The 17451-nt window shown below is 34.8% G+C and overlaps 1 protein-coding gene across 4 annotated transcripts in view; it reads left to right on the top strand.

Annotated features, from left to right (window-relative positions):
- The window catches only part of RNGTT (RNA guanylyltransferase and 5'-phosphatase), a 198009-nt gene that overhangs the window by 16480 nt on the left and 164078 nt on the right, over positions 1–17451 (top strand). For all 4 annotated transcript variants that reach the window (XR_012074822.1, XM_006200295.3, XM_072965592.1 and 1 more), the window contains exons 5-6: positions 7534–7609; positions 8750–8990. Coding sequence is in view for 3 of the 4 variants with exons in the window: in XM_006200295.3 (XP_006200357.1) it covers positions 7534–7609; positions 8750–8990 (317 nt within the window). In the remaining variant the exon portion in view is untranslated. The remainder of the gene's footprint in view (positions 1–7533; positions 7610–8749; positions 8991–17451) is intronic.

Here is a 17451-nt window from a genome sequence, read left to right as displayed (position 1 = left end):
TTTGTATTCTTGGTAGAAATGATGGGAAAAATTTCTAAATTGAGTGTTTTATGAGTTACAAAAATTATAGAACTCTGCTACAATGTATTGTATATATTATTTTACATCAGTAGTAGCGATTCATGTGGATTGAAGTGGAAACATTTACTTTGGGCCCGCCCAGTTTGGGAGCACAGATTGCAGTGGCAGTTATTTATTGCAGTGATACTCTGAAGACAGTAACAGAAGCTGGTCTTAGAGCTGGTTGCTGGTGACGCCTTTCCAAACAAAAGGAATAAAGAATCAATTTTGTGTTCTTAGGATCTAAAAATATTGGCCTGCTTTTACAGTATTTTAATTGTGTTTTAGGATTGCAGATGGAATTTTCATCAGCCTTGCACACGTTCTTGACACACATTTGTGACATGGCAAAAGTTAGACTTGGATTTACTTTCAAAGCTATTATTTTTAAAAAAATTGTTTTTAAATTAGCTGATGTAATTGTTAATTCATTCAGTTAGCCTGGTTGTGGGATAATACTGTAGACTTAGCGGAAATGTTAAATTCTTGAAACACTTCATACAGAAGCCTCAAACGTTTTCTGACACTTAGGAAGAACTATAGCTTCATAATCCCTCATCTGAAACCTGTGTAGTCAGATGTTTCTAGTCCTTCCCATATGTTACCTTCCCCTAGCGGCAGTACACCCTAATTTTTCTTTGTTGTAGAAATTTTCAAACATACCATAAGTAGGGAGAATAGTAAAATGATACCTCATGTATCCATCACTAAGTTTCAGTAATTGTCATTTTACTGATTTTTTTCCATTTTTCCTCTTTTTCCCTTAAATTTGTTATTGAGTATTTTAAAGCAAACCACAGATGTCATGTCATTTCACTAAAAATATTTTAGTATGCATCTCTAACTGATAAAAATTTTTGGTTTTTATATAACCACTGTGCAGTTATGTCAAACAGAATAATGAGAAATTCCTGAAGGTCATCTAAAGCCTAGTCCATTTTTGGGTTTTGTCAGTTATCTACAAAATGCCTTTTTAAAGTTAGATTTTCAAACCAGGATTCAACAGTGTCCATATATTGCATTTTGTTGGTATGTCTTCTAAATCTCTCTGATTCTCCTTTTTTTAATGCCCATCAACTTGTTGGAAAAAGTAGGTCATTTGTCCTATAAAATATTCCACATTCTGGATTTATCTGATTGCTTCCTCATGATATTAGTTAACATTTTCCTTTGTCTTCTGTTTGTCCTGTAAACTGGTAGTTAAATCTAGAGGCATAATTATATGTTTTAGGCAAGAATACTTCATAGGTGGCGTTGTATGGTTCCTTTCACACCACATCAGGAGGCACAGAATGTCTGGTTGTCCCACTCTTAGTGGTATGAAGATGAGTAAGTAGGCTCAGGTGGTGGCATCTTGTTTCCTCTGTTGTAAACTTTTCCATCTGTCTTTTGTCAAATGGTTTTATTATCCATTGATGATTGTTGCCTTAATCCAGTATTTCATTAGGAGTTGCAAAATGATGATTTTTCTGATTCTCTCATTTCTTCATGGATTAGCTGGAATTCTTCTTTAGTAAAGAACTATTCCTTCTTAATAATTTGACTATTCTGAAATGCAGTTTGTACTGGAAAGGCAAGTTAAATGTTTGATTCTTTTATTTTTCCATTTCCAGAATGATGAATTGGTATTTTACCAATCTTCAGTGGTGACTGATTAATTTCATTTTTTTGGAGTATCTGTATGAACCGATGAGTTTTTATATGGTTGATGTATGTAAATCAGTTGCAGTCAGTATTTATTCTTGTGCCCAAATTGCTCTGTCCTAGGTCATTGGGAGCTCATTCAAGTTGGTTTCTGTATCCTTTCAATATCACTCCATCAGTCTTTGATGGTTTCCTTGTTTTCTGGTACAACATGTTTTTCTTTTTTCTTTTTTTTTTCAGTTTTATTAGGTGGAATTATTACAATTTGACTGCACATATACAATACACTGCATGTAAATACATACACACAATATACTGCACATTTTTAAAATTTACATATATGTACTGTTCATTGTTTCTAAGAACTTTTAGAGCTTTAGCTTTTTAAACTTACAGAGTTATCTAAGGAGTAAAGCCAATTGCAAAATAAAAATTAATTCAAAAAGCTACATCCTGCTATCAACAGTAACATTATTTATAATTGCCAAGATATGGAAGGATCCTAAGTGCACATCAATAGATGAATGGATGAAGAAGTTGAAGCATATATCTAATGGAATACAACGCACACATAAGAAAGAAGGATATTTTGCCATTTGCAGCCCTTCACTGTTTTTTTTTTTCACTTAAAAAACCAGAATTTTATAATTGGCATAAACATTTCCATTGCATCAAAAACTACAAAATGCCTAGAAATAAACTTAACCAAGGAGGTTACCTGTCTTCTGAAAACTGTAAAACATTAATGAAAGAAATTGAAGTTGATGCAAAGAAATGGAAAGATGTCTTATGCTCTTGGATTGGAAGAATCAACATTATCAAAATGGCCACACTACCCAAAGCAATCTACATATCCAGTGCAACCCCTGCCAAAATATTTACAACATTTTTCACAGAACTGGAACAAACAATTCCAAAATTTATATGGAACCATAAAAGACCCTGAACCACCAAAGCAATCTTTTGTAGGTTTATTTTTTTTTCTCTTTCTTCTTTTTGTTCTCTTTTCTTATGGTTTGATGACTAGAGAAGTTCCTTTAACATTTGTTGTAAAGCTAATTTGGTGGTGCTGAATTCTTTCAGCTTTTGTTTATCTGTGAAGCTTTTGATTTCTCCATCAAATCTGAATAAGAGCCTTGCCTTGCTGGATAGAGTATTCTTGGTTATAAGTTATTGCGTGCCTCAGTATGTTCCTCTTTGGGTTGATCCTGTGTGGAACTCTCTGTGCTTCCTGGACTTGGGTGATTGTTTCCTTTTCCAGGTTAGGGATGTTTATGGTTATTATCTCTCCAAAATTTTTCTCAGATCCTTTCTCTCTCTTCTCTTTCTGGGATCCCTATAATGCGAATATTAGTGTGCTTCATGTTGTCCCAGAGTTCTCTTAAACTATCCTCATTTCTTTTCATTCTTTTTCCTTCTGTTCTGATTTCCACTAATCTGGCTTCTAGCTCACTGATCTGTTCTTCTGCCTCATTTAGTCTATTCTTGGTTCCATCTAGTGTGTTATTCATTTCAGTGATTTTATTCTTCAATTCTGTTTGGATATTCTTTATATATTCTAACTCTTTGCTAAAAACTTCACTCTGTGCATCGATGCACCTCTTGAGTTCTCTGAACATCTTTGCCATCATTACTTTAAACTCTTTCTCGGATAAATTGCCTATCTCATCACTTATTCCTTTTTCTGGGATTTTATCTTGTGCCTTGGTCTGGGAGATATTCCTCTGCTGCCTCGTATTGTCTGTCTTTCTATTTGTGTGTTTAGGTAGGTTCGTTATGTTTCTTGACCTTGGAGAGTTGTCCTCTTGTGGAAGATATGCTATACATCCCAGCAGTACACTCCTTTTTTGTCATGTAAGTGCCAGGGTCCAGCTGTCCGAGTGTAGAGTCTGGCCTGTGTTTATGGATTCCTTTCACAGGCTTTGGGATTGTTACTTTCTAATTTCTGGTATCTGCACCCTATGGATGAGGCTGGACTGGAGGCTTATGCAGGTTTCCTGGCAGGGGGAGCTCTGTGGATAAGGGCCGTGTCTAGAGGCTTTGTGGCTTAGGAAGTCTGCTGATGGATGGGACTGTGTTCCCACTCAGTATGTTGTTTGTCCTGAGGCTTCCCTACAGGCTGTTGGGTGGGGCTAGGTCTTGGTACTAATGATCCAATCAAGATGTCAGCCTCCAGGAAAGCTCATGTAGATGAACACTCCTGGAGTGTCCACCACCAGCTTTTATGTCCCCTGGGTGATCCACAGCCATCCCCTACATCCCCTGGAGACCTTCCAAAACCAGCAGGCAGGTCTGGCCCAGGTTCCTGTGGAATTACTGTGTCTGCTCTTGGACCTGGCGCATGTGAGATTGTGCACGCTTCCCAAGAGAATGAAGTCTCTGTTTCCCTCAGTCCTGTGGGGCTCCTGGAGCTAAGCCCCGCTGGCCTTCAGAACCAGATGTGCTGGGGTCTCTTTCTTCTCCCAATGCCAGAACCCAAGCTGGGGAGCCTGACATGGGGCTCCTGTGCGAGGGCCTCTGCGACTTAATTATCCTTCAGCTTGTGGGTCGCCCACCTGGGGTGGGGAATGGATATGGAGCCTGATTATATCATGAGCACACCCCTTCTATTGTCCTGCTGTGGTTCCCTCTTTATGTTTCCAGTTGAAGATCTTTTTTGTTGGTTCCAGTCTTTTTTTCGATGGTTATTTAGCAGTCAGTTGTGGTTTCGTTGTCGCGAGGAGAGGCAAGCTCGTGGTCCCGGTACAACATGTTTTCCAAACTTGGAATTAGTTATTTCTCTAAGGACCCTGGTTCGTTTTAGTGGAAAATAGTATTTAGAGATAATCTGGGTGTAGAGAGCATTCCATAATTAAACACAGTAACATTTCTGCAGTTAAATATATGAATATTCATTCACACTCAGTGAGAAAAATAGAGTATAAATAACATCGCATCAGTTCAGGTCAGGTTTTGTCCCCAGATGATCTACCAAAAATCTTAATTTTTAAGAGCTTTTTTGAAATTATGATTACAAATAAGAGATTATAGATCTATATAGTACGTTTGTTTGCTTGTACAGATATGACTGTTTTGAGGATAAGAATTTTGTGGACTGGAGAAATGAACAAATCTGTTTTGTGTTAAAAGAGAAATGGCTGATTTCTTGGTAAAATGATAGACTGTAATAGGTACATAACTAATGCTTCTAACTACTCTAGGTTTTTCTAGTTATAAATACATGAGACAGATTTGTGAGTATGTATTTTCGTGAGTAATACATGTTTATTTTGGTAAAAAACATTGCTTTTGATTAAATGAAAATATTTAAGATAACTTGACACATAGTAAGTTCTTAATAATTGTTTCCTTTTTCTGTTCTTACTTTTTTTTTCTCATTTAGACCAGGGGCTGTCTCGACCCAGCACTGCTGACATTGTGAATCGGATAATTCTTTATTTTGGGGGACTCTCCTGTGCATTGTAGGATGTTTAATAGCATTCTTGGCCCCTACCCATTAGATGTTAGTGGCACCCCACCTATAGTGACAGTTATAAATGTCTCCTGACATTGCCAGATATCTTCTGGGGATGGGGCAGGCAAAATCCCCCCAGTCAAGAACCATTTATTTAGTTCGGTCAGATACATTTTTTGATTCTAAAAATTAATTTGTCTGACTAGTGAGATAGAAAGGAAATTGTGTATATTGAGATCAGGCTTTATTTAAAAAGATATGTTGCCACCAGCCCTATATGAAGTCACCTTTCTTAATTTATACTTATATTCTAGCATGTGTATTTTTATAGTTATAGCTCATCTTTCTCTTCTTTTGTTGGGGAAATTGTTTCCTCTCTTGATTTGATTTTAAAAGAGCTATAGTTTTCCCTTAATATGTAGGTTGATGTTAATATTTTTTGAAATGTATAAGTTTATTTCATTATATTACCCTACCTAGAAAATGAAGACAAATTTAAATGAGAAGAGACTTGAGATAGTTAAGAGTGAGCTAATCTTTAGTTATAAACTGTGCTTTACTTGCCACTAGATGGACTCATTCTCACAATGAACTGAGGAAAACCGAAAACAAAAAGCTTTTTTGTGTTTTAAACATTGAAGTTGTATCAGACTTGGCTTATGGTATATTTATTTATGGCATTTTTTAACATCAAATCCATAATCTTCCAAATTTTTTTGTAGAATTTATTTTAATGCAGGTGTCTGTAATCTATCTTACTTAACCCTTATCTCACTTAAAAAATCTGGTCATCTCTGTCCTTTATGATTGGATTACTGCATTCTGTTGATTCTTATTTTGTGGTTGGTTTTATTCCTTTGATAATTATGTAAGGCTAAAAAGCTAAAGCTCTTAACTGTTCTTAGAAACAATGAACAGTACATATAAGTAAATTTTAAAATGGTTTTATGAGAAAAAAGAATCCAGTCATCTAGTAATGTTTTGAAGTGTAAGATAACAATAAGGTAAAACTTTATGTATTTACATAACAATGAGTATTAAAAGAACATTGGTACTTTCTTAAATTATGTATCATCACATGACTTAATCACTTAACTGGCATTCTTACAGTTCCTATTCATTAAATATTTAGTTAATTTTACTAGAGTAAAAATTGGATGCAAAAATAGTAGTGGTGTAGGTGAGAAACATATCTAAAGTTGGAATATTTGTCTCAAACTGGTCTGAAATAAAGTAGACAGGAAATTTACATGTTGGTTAATATACATGTTAGAAGGGGAGGGTACAGCTCAGTGTAGAGCGCATCCTTAGCATGCATGAGGTCCTGGGTTCAATCCCTAGCACCTCCATCAAAAAAATAATAGTAAGAATAAATAAAATTTATAAAAAATACATGTTGAGTAAAAAAGTCTGTTTACAGCTGACATCTTTGAGTACTTTTGAGTCACTTTTTCTTATGAAGCAATGGAGATGCTGAATTTATAGAGTTTTCATGATTATAGCAATTTATTTCTAAGGTTATCTTTTTCTGTTCAAGGCTTGTCTCTTTATTTTTTATCTCTTCTCTTCAGAAACTTTGTCCAGTTATAGCCTTGTTCTTTATTACTTTCGATCTCGTAATTTAACCAGGTCCTCTCAGCCTATAAGTGTATCTAAGCCTTTCATATTAAACTATACCTCCCCCAAACTGGCCCCCTAAAACCCCACATGTTTCTTTCTGTTTTATATTTCTCTTTCCCCTTCCTAGCTTTCTAAAAGAGTGAGACTTGAATTCATTTATTCTCATTCACTGCATTGCAATCTGGAGTCCCCCCTCTGCACTCTTAAACAAATAGTGACTTTCAGTCTGTTGGTCTCTAGAGAACTTTAAAGTAGTTTTATTTTTATTGTGCTATGTATCCATCAGTTATTTTCTGTATCTGGTCAGTTGTCCTGAATGTGTGTGTGTGTGTGTGTGTCCGTCCTTTAGAGTTGTGTGTTTGATGAAATACCTCCTTATTTAAGTGCTTGGAATCTTTTAGTTTTAAGATAAAACTTTAGACCTTATATATAACTGTCAATCAGTTAATTGCATATAAATCAGTATATAATATTTAATATATTTATTATATTTATAAATGTATGACAGTATATTTATTAATATATAATATTATAAGTATGAATATATTTATTATATTTAAACTTCTAGCTAGTGCTATACGTTATGCTTGCAACTTAAACTGACAAGTTTAATAGTTATGAGAGGGCCAAGTTTTAAAAATGTAGTTATTTTGTAAAATGGTTGAAGTATTTTGAGTACACATTGGAATTTTAAAGTGAAATGTGGCCTCTGAAGTGATTTATTAATTTTAAATCAAAACTGCTTTATTTTCTAGGTGTTCATTGTACCCATGGTTTCAATCGTACTGGTTTCCTCATATGTGCCTTTTTGGTGGAGAAAATGGATTGGAGGTATTTGTTTCTTGTATTTAGTGATTGATATTTAGTAACTAATAAACTTCTTTATTGATTGTTTTCAGTTTTAGCATTTTATATTGCCACGTTTTTGGTGAAGTCATGATTAACATGATTTGCAGTGGTTTTCATTTTAGATTTGGTTAATCTTTAGAATACCATTCGTTACCATTCATTTTGTACTAAGTAGCACTTTTTGAGTGCTTGTGGATCGCATATAGGATGTGTTTTCTTTTCCAGATTTTTTTTTTTCACATCTTACAGAATTACCAGAGACAAATTCTCCCTATAGTTTGTGTATGTTTTCACCCTGGAGGTTACTCTTGTATTTCTTTTCATTTTTAGTATTTCCTTTTTTAATAGCTGTTGAGTACTAGCAAAAACTTAAATGCTATGTGGAAAAGGTATTTTTGGGGACAGAGTTACTCTTTTTAAACCGATCAGCATGTCTTTATGAGCACCTGTTTGTGAAATGCCTTTTTAGATTCTCAGAGATTAGAACCTTAGTTACCCGAAATACCTGAGAGAATGGGATATCACTAACTGAATTTCCTCATTTACTTTTAGGATCATCGTTATTTTTGTTTACAGAGCCTTTCATGCAGTAGGTCCTTCTCTGAATATAATCAGCTTCTAGCTCTGCCTTTCTGGCCTACAGATGCTCTGCACAATAACCCCAGACTCCTGTCAGACTCAGTCTGTGCTTAGCCTTTCTCAAATGACTTGCTCTTATTGCTTGGGTCTGTTGAAAGTTCCTGAAGAACAAGCATGCTTTTCTTTCCTTTTTTTTTTCAAATTGCTGTTCACGTTCTTCGACTGATGTTTTTGCTTAGCATCAGACCTCAACCTTCAAGGCTTTACTTAAATTCTTCACAGACTCTCCCCACATCTTGTCTGTACACTCATTACAGTTTACCTCTAGAGTTTAGGAAGTATCAGTGTACATTATAGTAACACTTGCAGAATGAATTTATCTTTTAATAAATTGAATGGCTTGAGAGTGGGGGACCGTGATTTGTCCATTTTATAAAACCTCTATTGTGCTTTGTATGGTGCCTTAAATATAATAAGTGAATTTTGATAAATCTGCATAAATGGAGAGTAGTGAGGAAATTGCATGGTGTTTATTTTCCATAGTATTGAAGCAGCAGTTGCTACTTTTGCTCAAGCCAGACCACCAGGAATTTATAAGGGTGATTATTTGAAAGAACTTTTTCGTCGCTATGGTGATATAGAGGAAGCACCACCCCCACCTCTATTGCCAGATTGGTGTTTTGAGGATGATGAAGATGAAGATGAGGATGAAGATGGAAAAAAGGAATCAGAACCTGGGTCAAGTGCCTCCTTTGGCAAAAGGAGAAAAGAACGGTTAAAACTGGTAATGTTTAAAAATATTATTATAGTCTTTTCCTTTTTCTTCTACAGGTCTCTTGAGATTTATGCAGATGGAATGTTGACTATGTTTGTTTCGCTAGATTTGTAAGGTTATTTCATTCTGGTTATTTCTAAAGATTCTTGATAGCCATGGATCTTTGCCTTTTCTACAAGAAAAGTTTCACTTATGTAAATTCATCCTGGGTTTTTTTTTCCCCTTTAAGTAAATCAAAGAACTCTTAGATGGTAGAGTGAGAATTTACTGTTTTCTTTGCAAAATATCATGAAATTCCAATTAAATACTGAGTGAAAGTTTTTACTAATGCTTTGCAAAATTGCCTCATAGTTTAACTTTGCATATAAATTCTGCTCCTTTCCATGGGTGGTATTTTCATAATTTTCTGTAAAGTTGAGCTCAGAAGATTCTGATTTTTTCTATAGCCAGTTCTTCTTACACTTCTAGAAATAAAGGGCCTAACAAAAAACATTAGGTGTTATCTCCTTTTCTTGGGAGACTAGGAGCGATTTTGAGAAGAAAAATGCTGGTTATACTTGTACATTCGCAAGTATACGGTGTAGGCCAAAGGGGAGAGTTAGGGAAAGTGTAGGGAGGTAATTAAGTGTTAATAAAGTTAATAATTAAGGTGTGTGGGATATCATGATTGAGGAGTAAACACCATGACTCATTTATTAATAGACATTGATTCAAGCAAGGAAGAAAATGCCTTGTTTTATATAAATCATAAAATACAGTTATTTTGGGCTTAAAAAACGTCTCTAGTTTGAAAAGCATTGTTTTAATATGTGTTTACATATTTCAGACTTCAAGACTGTACGACCACTGAGAGGGGTTAACTGCTTTGAAACATGAAAATAATTTCAAAAATAACTTATTTTTTTAGTCTAACTCATTATTTTCTGAATTTAAATGTCTGAAATTTTGGAATTACCTACCTAGAAAAATAAGAATCACATCCTAAAGAAAGTCTAATAGCATGATGTAACATATAGATGATTACTTTATATCATTTTTGAGAGAGAATTCAGCTATATTGTTTAAGAATAACATTAATCATGAGCACATGTTTAATATGTTTTTGAATTATGATCTCATATTTCATTGTGTATAGGAGTTTAAAAGAAAGAGTTACTATTTTACAAAATGGGGTCCAGTTTGCAGGGTTTGTTTTTCTTTGCCAGCAGACATTTATTTTAAAATTTATTTAAAAAGGACATTTATTTTAAAATATCAGGTGCCAATAAATCCCTCTAGTTGCAAATGAGCTCCAGTAGCATTAAGAGAAAAATAGCCAAGATGGGCATGTTTCTTTAGGGGAGTAAATGACATATAAAATAAAATCGCAAACCTTGTTTCCCCTGTTGTATTTTGTCAGTTACAAAGAGGAGTGTTTAAAAATTCCCCACTATGATTGTGGATTTGCCTATTTCTCTTTATAGTTCTATCAGATTTTGCTTTATGTATTTTGAGGTGTTACTTGGTTTATACAAATATGTGTAAATGATGATTTTATCTTTACAGTGTCTTTTAACTTTTAGCATTGTAAAATATCTGATATTAGTAGGATGTTACAGGTGTTCTTTTGGATGGTGTTTGTATGGAATATCTTTTTTCTGTCCTTTTACTTTCACTCTTTATTAATCTTTTATTTAAGGTATATCTCTTATGAGCATCATGTTTTTGGCTTTATTTACCTAGTCAACAGTTTTTGCCTTATTGGAGTATTTAGTCTGTGTATATTTATTTTACTGATGTAATTATATTTAAACTTACTGTCTTTTTTGTTTGTTTATCCCACTTGTGGTATGATCGTTTTTATCTTCCTTTCTTGCCTTCTTTATGCTTAATTGTTAACTGTTCTCTCACCCCATCCTATTGCTTGTTATACTTTCCTTTCCTGTTTTTTTTAGTGGTTACCCAACATTTCAGTATGCATTTTTGACTGTTAAAGTCTGGTAAATGTTAGTTCTTTTGCTGTATTTTAGACAGTGCGGAAATCTTAGAAACTTTGAATCCATTAACCTTTTCTTGCCCTTTTGGTATTGCTTATTTTAATTCTCTCTATATTTTAAATCCCATAAAACATCATCATCATCATTATTACTTAATACAGTTACAGTTTATTAGATACACCCACGTATTTATCCTTTCTGCTGTTCATTTGTTTTTGTAGTTCTACTTGCATAGTTTTCCTTTTAACTGAAGAGCTCTCCTCTGTGTTTTGTTTAATGTGGGTCTGCTGTGACACATTTTCTCAATATTTGTGTGAAAATGTCTTTGTTTTTCCTGTCATTTTTAAGAATATTTGTTCTTCAAAACCCAGATTCTAGAATTCTGGGTTGGTGTGTTGAAGATATTATTCTGTAATTCATTTCTGTTGAGAAGTTGCTTCTTTGAAGGTTATTGTTTTTGATTTTCAGCAGTTTTACTGTGATGTTTCTACCTGTGCTTTTCTTCGTATTTATCCTGCTTTCTATTAATAGTGATTCTTGAATCCGTGGTTGGATTTTTTTTTTCCCCAGTCGTAAACATTTCTTAGCCATTTTCTCTTCAAATATTGTTTTAGATCCATTACTTCTCCTTTCTCCCTCTGAGACTTAACCTAAGAGACCTTTTAAACTTTATTATTAAAAAAAACTCCTGTGTTCTTTTCTGTATTTTTTTATTCTTCTATTTTTCAGTCTGGATATTTTCTTCTGAACCTATCTTCCAGTGTGTTCATTCTGTCTTTAGCTTTGTCTAAGCTGCTATTAAATTCATCCATTGAGCATTTAATTTCAGTTATTTCACCTTCCTTATGGAATTTCAGTTTGAGTTTTAAAATAGCATTCAGTTCTCTGCTGGAATTCTACATCTTGTCATTTAGGTTTTTGAATTTATTAAGCCTATTCTAAAGCCTATGTCAGATAACTGTAAAACTCTAATATGTAGATATCCTCTGGGCCTTTTTTTTAGTTTTTCTTGTGCCCTTTTGATTTCTAGTCAATTGTAGATTTTTTCCCTCCCCATATATGGATATTTCTGCTCACTAGACACTATGTATGAAAAATTGTGGAAATAATGTAAAGCTCTGCATCCTGTTGTCTTCCTTCAGAGAAGATTTTCTTTTCTTCCTACACAGGATTAGTGATAGAACATCTTAACTCAGTTAAGAATTGAACTTTTTAGAAGCTAGGCTTTGGTTTTGGGAGGCTGCTCTGTTTTTCGTTCATCCTAGTTCATTATGCCCCTTTAGGAATTCTCACTGAAAGCCTGGACAATTAATTAAGCAAGACCCTTCCTCCTTGGTGGCCTGGAATTACAGTTTTTGTTTTTCCATTTCTATGAAAATTGCTGAAAGCTCTGTTCAGTTTCTTAGCCTCTCAGCTATCATTTTTGAAACAGTGTCTGTAGAGGAAAATCCTAGAGGAGAGAAGCTACACCAGATGTCCAGCTAAGCTCTCTGGGCTTCCCTTCTCTCTCAGTTCTTGGCCCTTCAAATCCTTACTGCCTTTTTAATTCTCCAGTGTCTTCAAACAGGTACTGTTAACATTTTGTCTAGCATTTTCTCATGGCTATAGAATCAGTCTTGTTAAGCTGGTCTGCCATTGCCAAAAGCAGAAAGCTTCTCTTCTCTGTTTTTGGAGAAAGCGGTTAGGTTTGATTTCTGACAATGAGGAAATGTTGATTTTCAAGAATATTTGTGCTTATACTTCCAAAGGCAGAGTTATGAAAAAAGAAAATTCTAAAGCCTTACGCATTTTTCCTCTCTTTAAATCATAATTAGTAGATGCTAAAATTGTTATCTTTTTAATTTATAAAATAATATACTTAACATTAAATAAAGTGTGAAAACTAATTAACACTTTAACTTTCATCCTACCGTTGGCATTTTGTCATCTTAAAACAACTTTTCCCCATTTACCTACCTGTTTATCTCTTTACTTGAAAAGTGTACACAAGTAACATAAAGATCAGTTTTCTTTGTAAAATAAAAATGTGAACACCTGGAAGTATATAGGGTAAGAAGTGCAGTTAGCCCTTCATTCCAACTCCATCTGCTCTTTACTTTTTGGTGATCCTTCTAGATACTAATTTTGCTATGCATTTGCATACATATATTCAGCTTTGATCTTGTTCCCCCCACCCCTTTTTAACATAAATGTATTTTTCTTTGGCTTTTTTTTTTCCACTTGGTTATCTTTTTTTTTAGTACATATAGAACTACCTTATTCTTTTTAGCTAGCACCAGAGGGAACAGTTTATAAAAAGCAAACAGAACATTTCTTTAGAAGATAAGAGAGGCTGTCATCAATCTATAAAATAATGGCAAGCTATTATGAAGAAGAACCAGTTAGAGACCTTGGAAATGATGATTAAAAAAAAAAAAGTCAGTAGATGGGTTGGATAGCAGACTGAGGTTAGCTGTGGAAGAGATTATCAAGCCAGAAGATCTAGCTAATAAGTTCTTTCTGGATGTAGCATAAAAGGACAAAGAAATAGGAGAAATAGTTTAGAGTTCTGTAGTGATTTATGTGAATGACTTAATAAATATGAAAACTCACAGAGTGGACAAATACAAGAAGGACTGGAAGTGTTCACCTGAGGATTATTTTCTGTGGTGCAGTTGTGCCAGGTCAGACTAGTGATTTTGAGAAGCTAACAGGAGGTGACAAAAGGACACAGTTGTGTTAGGGGTCCTTCGTACCACTTCTGCTTCTGGAGATTTGCTAGAAGGACTCAGCGTATAGTTGTACTCACAGCCTAGATTTAATGCCGCAATGTGCTAAGGATATCCAGCTGGATCATAAGGGAGAAAGACAAGTGGAGTTTAGAGGAGTCCATGTGCAGGCTTCCTTATGCACTCTCCTAACATGAGGGGTTGTACAGAGCTCACTCTTCCCACAGTGGTGGAAATGCAGTGGCGTATGTGTGATGTTTCTGTCTGTGGAAGCTCAGTAGAGTCTCAGTGCCCAAGGTTTTAATTCATGGTTGGTCATGCAAGCAGCTTGTGCCTAGCATGTACCAAAATTCCAGAATCCCAGAAGGAAAGCATTTGTTCAGATAGTTTTGGCATGGTCAACCAGCCTTATTAGTTGACTGAGAACACTGAGAGTTGTGTTCCCAGATGCCACCCAGGGGCCAACCTTGCAAGCAGTCCTTTTATGTTAACTCTTTTCTGCACACTGGTACAGACTACTTGAATAATTTGGTTATGATCAAAAAGGGTGACTTAAGAGTGATAACTTGCTGCTGACATAGTCAGAGATCCTTTTTGGTATGGAATAAACTCAAGCATATTAATACTTGTAGATAAGGAGCTAGTGGAGTCAATGAAGTTGAAAATGAAGGTTGGGAAATAAATGATAGAACAGTTTCTGAGGAGATGAGAGGAAATGGAGTTTAAGAGCAGATAGAGAAATAGGTCTTCAGCAAGAGGAGGGAAGTCTCATCCTTAGCACTGAGATTGTGATTTTTCCTCAGTAAATTTCAGCTGTCTCTGTATGGAGGTGGGGAATATTAATGGCCAGTTGACACAGGACTGAGTATATTTAGTATGGGTGTGATGGAAGGAGAGGACAGTGAGAAGTACTAAGGGTATCGGGTGAAAAATAATGGAAGTAATCAGCCGTAGGATTTAGATTGAATAGGAAATAAGGTCGGTGGGGGAGCTGTTTGACTGAAAAGGGAGTGAAGGGCTGTTAGTCTTGGTGAAATTGCAAAGTGAGCATAGTGAGAGTAAAAGAGTTAAGCCATTTAATGAAAGAGGTGAGAGTGGCAGGTTGGTTTTAGAATGTTGAGGGTACTCAATCAATGTGGGTTGAATTGAGGAATCAAAAGGTGGAGCAGTCTGGAATGAGGGTGGTGTGACCATGGAGCAGTGTGCTCAAGTTAAGCAAAGATACAGGTCATCAAAAATGAAATTACCTAACTGTGAAGCTTAGGTTGTTTGATGGCTCAAATTATCTCAATGGATGTTCATGTTAGCAATGTAATGATAGAAGTTAGCATGGTGAGAAATACTGTTTTTGATGAATGTGGAGAAATGACTGGAGGTCAATGTATGAAGGATAGAGTGTTTTACTAGTTTAGATTATCTAGTTGTAAGTAACAGAAACTAACTCAAACTAGCTTAAATAATAAGAGGGATTTATTATGAGTAAATGAGTGCAACTCAAGCACAGGAATATAGCTGATTGCTTGTTTACCTGGGAGATTTTACTATCTTACATCTTCTAAGTTTACATGTTATAATTTTAGCCACATGCAGAGACTTTCACTCTCTGAGTGCAGATTCAAAGTTACCAGAAGAGAGAACCTGATGGGTTCAGATAGAGTTAGGGGTTCACTCATGCTCCCATTAACTTTGGCTGGGCTGGGATGTTATCTTCTAATATCATATCACATAGCTGTTAGGGTCCTGTCTTTGTGGATGGGAAAGGCAGCTCTTAAAGAAAGAAATCCAGCCACAGTGGATATCTGCCCTACCACAGCTGAGTGATATAGCTGAATGGATTTGGTCTAAATCGAAGAGGAGCTCTTGAAATACGCCAGGAAACCAGTGAGGATATAAGGGAATTGTTTACATTACCCCCATGGGACTTGGGCAGTGGGAGAATGAGTAGCTTTCACCTAAAAAGTGAGTGGTCTTCTTGGTGGAGAGCTAGCTTTTAGTTAAGACACAGGGTATAGGTGTTCATGAAAAAAGTTGAGGTTATAGGGAAGGTTATTTATGAAAAAGAGATTCTAGGGTTTACATTGGAACTCTTTGGGAGGGTGGTTAGTGAAAAGATGAATCAAGAAGGGGCTCCAAAATAATGAGGACAAGACCATCAGAGAGGAAGGGTGACTGGAGGGTTGACTTGAGTGATATCAGCAGTATGGTTGAGAGGATAACAAGTGTAGCTGTAGTTAATTGGCAGATTCATGGTTGGAAAGCTTTCATTTTCCTTTTGTTTCAGTTGAGGTTGATGGTAGTTAGTAGTTAATGGAGGCAATCTAAGAGTGATTAATTCTTTGTAGCTCACAGCTCTTAACGCAATGAACTTATTTTGGTATGAGAATTTATTTTTGTTAGAGTTTCTCTTTCCTGACCCTGATATTGATATGATTATGATTTGAAGTAATGTACTTCTTGTAGTCAATTCTGATGGTTCTTTTGGGGTTTGTAACAGTGGTACATGTCCTATACTTGGCCCTCATAGTACTAAGACACCTTTATTCATCTTTTGAGCACATGCTGCTATCCAGTTGAAAGAGTATGACTTACAGGTATTGCTACTTGCTTCTTTGAATGGATTAATCTAGGATCATCTCTTTGAATAAGTCTATTAATGAATTTTCTTCATTACTAACATGTCTTTATTATACATTACATACATACTTACTTACTCTCTTTATACGTGCACACCCCTCTCTCTCACGTATAGATTGGTCCCCATCTTCTGTAGTAATTTCCTCATTTCCCTCTGATCAATCATTCATTCCTTTTGTCCTGTTTGGGATACCCATACAAATTTCCATTTTAAGGCTGTTTATGAAATACACGTCTTTCATCTTAAGTATACATTATCTTCTTTTTACTTTTGATTTTTTTAAAAAATTCCCACAAACTGAAGTGGTAATTTGTTAAAAAGTGAAAGTAAATGTCAATGACTTTAAAGCTCAACTACTGTATGTTTGAAAATCGTTCGAGACTTAAGACATTGCTGTTTATATTTGGGATTAGTGATCATTCTAGGAATTATTACATCATTTTAAATAATGCAAAATTATATTTTCATCAGAAGAAACTTATAATGACATTAAACAGCAAATTACATTATCCCAGAGTTAAAGTTACTGAATGTTATTTGTGCATGGAGTACATCATGCTTGCTGTTTTTGTTGGACTTACTTGTATCTTTCTTTTTACTCAATAATTATTGCAGAAAAAAATAGGGAAAACTAAAAATGAGAAAGAAATTGGTGCAGTGTAGGAACAACTCAGGAAGAAGAAAAATAAATGGATGATGGACATTTGCTAGATGACTGGAGTTATGTTTTTATAAGCAGACTCAGTAGTTGTTAAGTCTATACTGAGACTCAATATTCATTTGTTCTGTTAAATTAAAAAATATTTAGCTTGTTCAACTGTGTAGACCTATTAAAGTTTTTCTGTAGTAATATTGTAGGAAAACACTAGATTGAATGTTGATCATATTCCTCTGCTTTTGTCCTTTTTGCTATTTGTTTAAAAAAGGAGGCAATGTTTGTGTTTTTAGGATTAACTTATACTAATTTGAACTTTGCTTTTCAGAAATTATCATTGATTGTTTTGACTTTGCTTAGGGAATACATACTCATAAGTGAAGTTAGATACCTTCCTCATGTAAAACTTAAAAAAAATTCTATGCTATTAATATATAAAGGTGCTGAATATTGAACTTTTAGAATGCTTTCTCTTTTTAATTAGTATATACAAGAT

This window comes from Vicugna pacos, chromosome 8 (assembly GCF_048564905.1).
Source record: "Vicugna pacos chromosome 8, VicPac4, whole genome shotgun sequence".
NCBI lineage: Eukaryota > Metazoa > Chordata > Mammalia > Artiodactyla > Camelidae > Vicugna > Vicugna pacos.
Note: the sequence above shows the minus strand (reverse complement) of the source record. Positions and strands in the feature narration are given on the sequence as shown.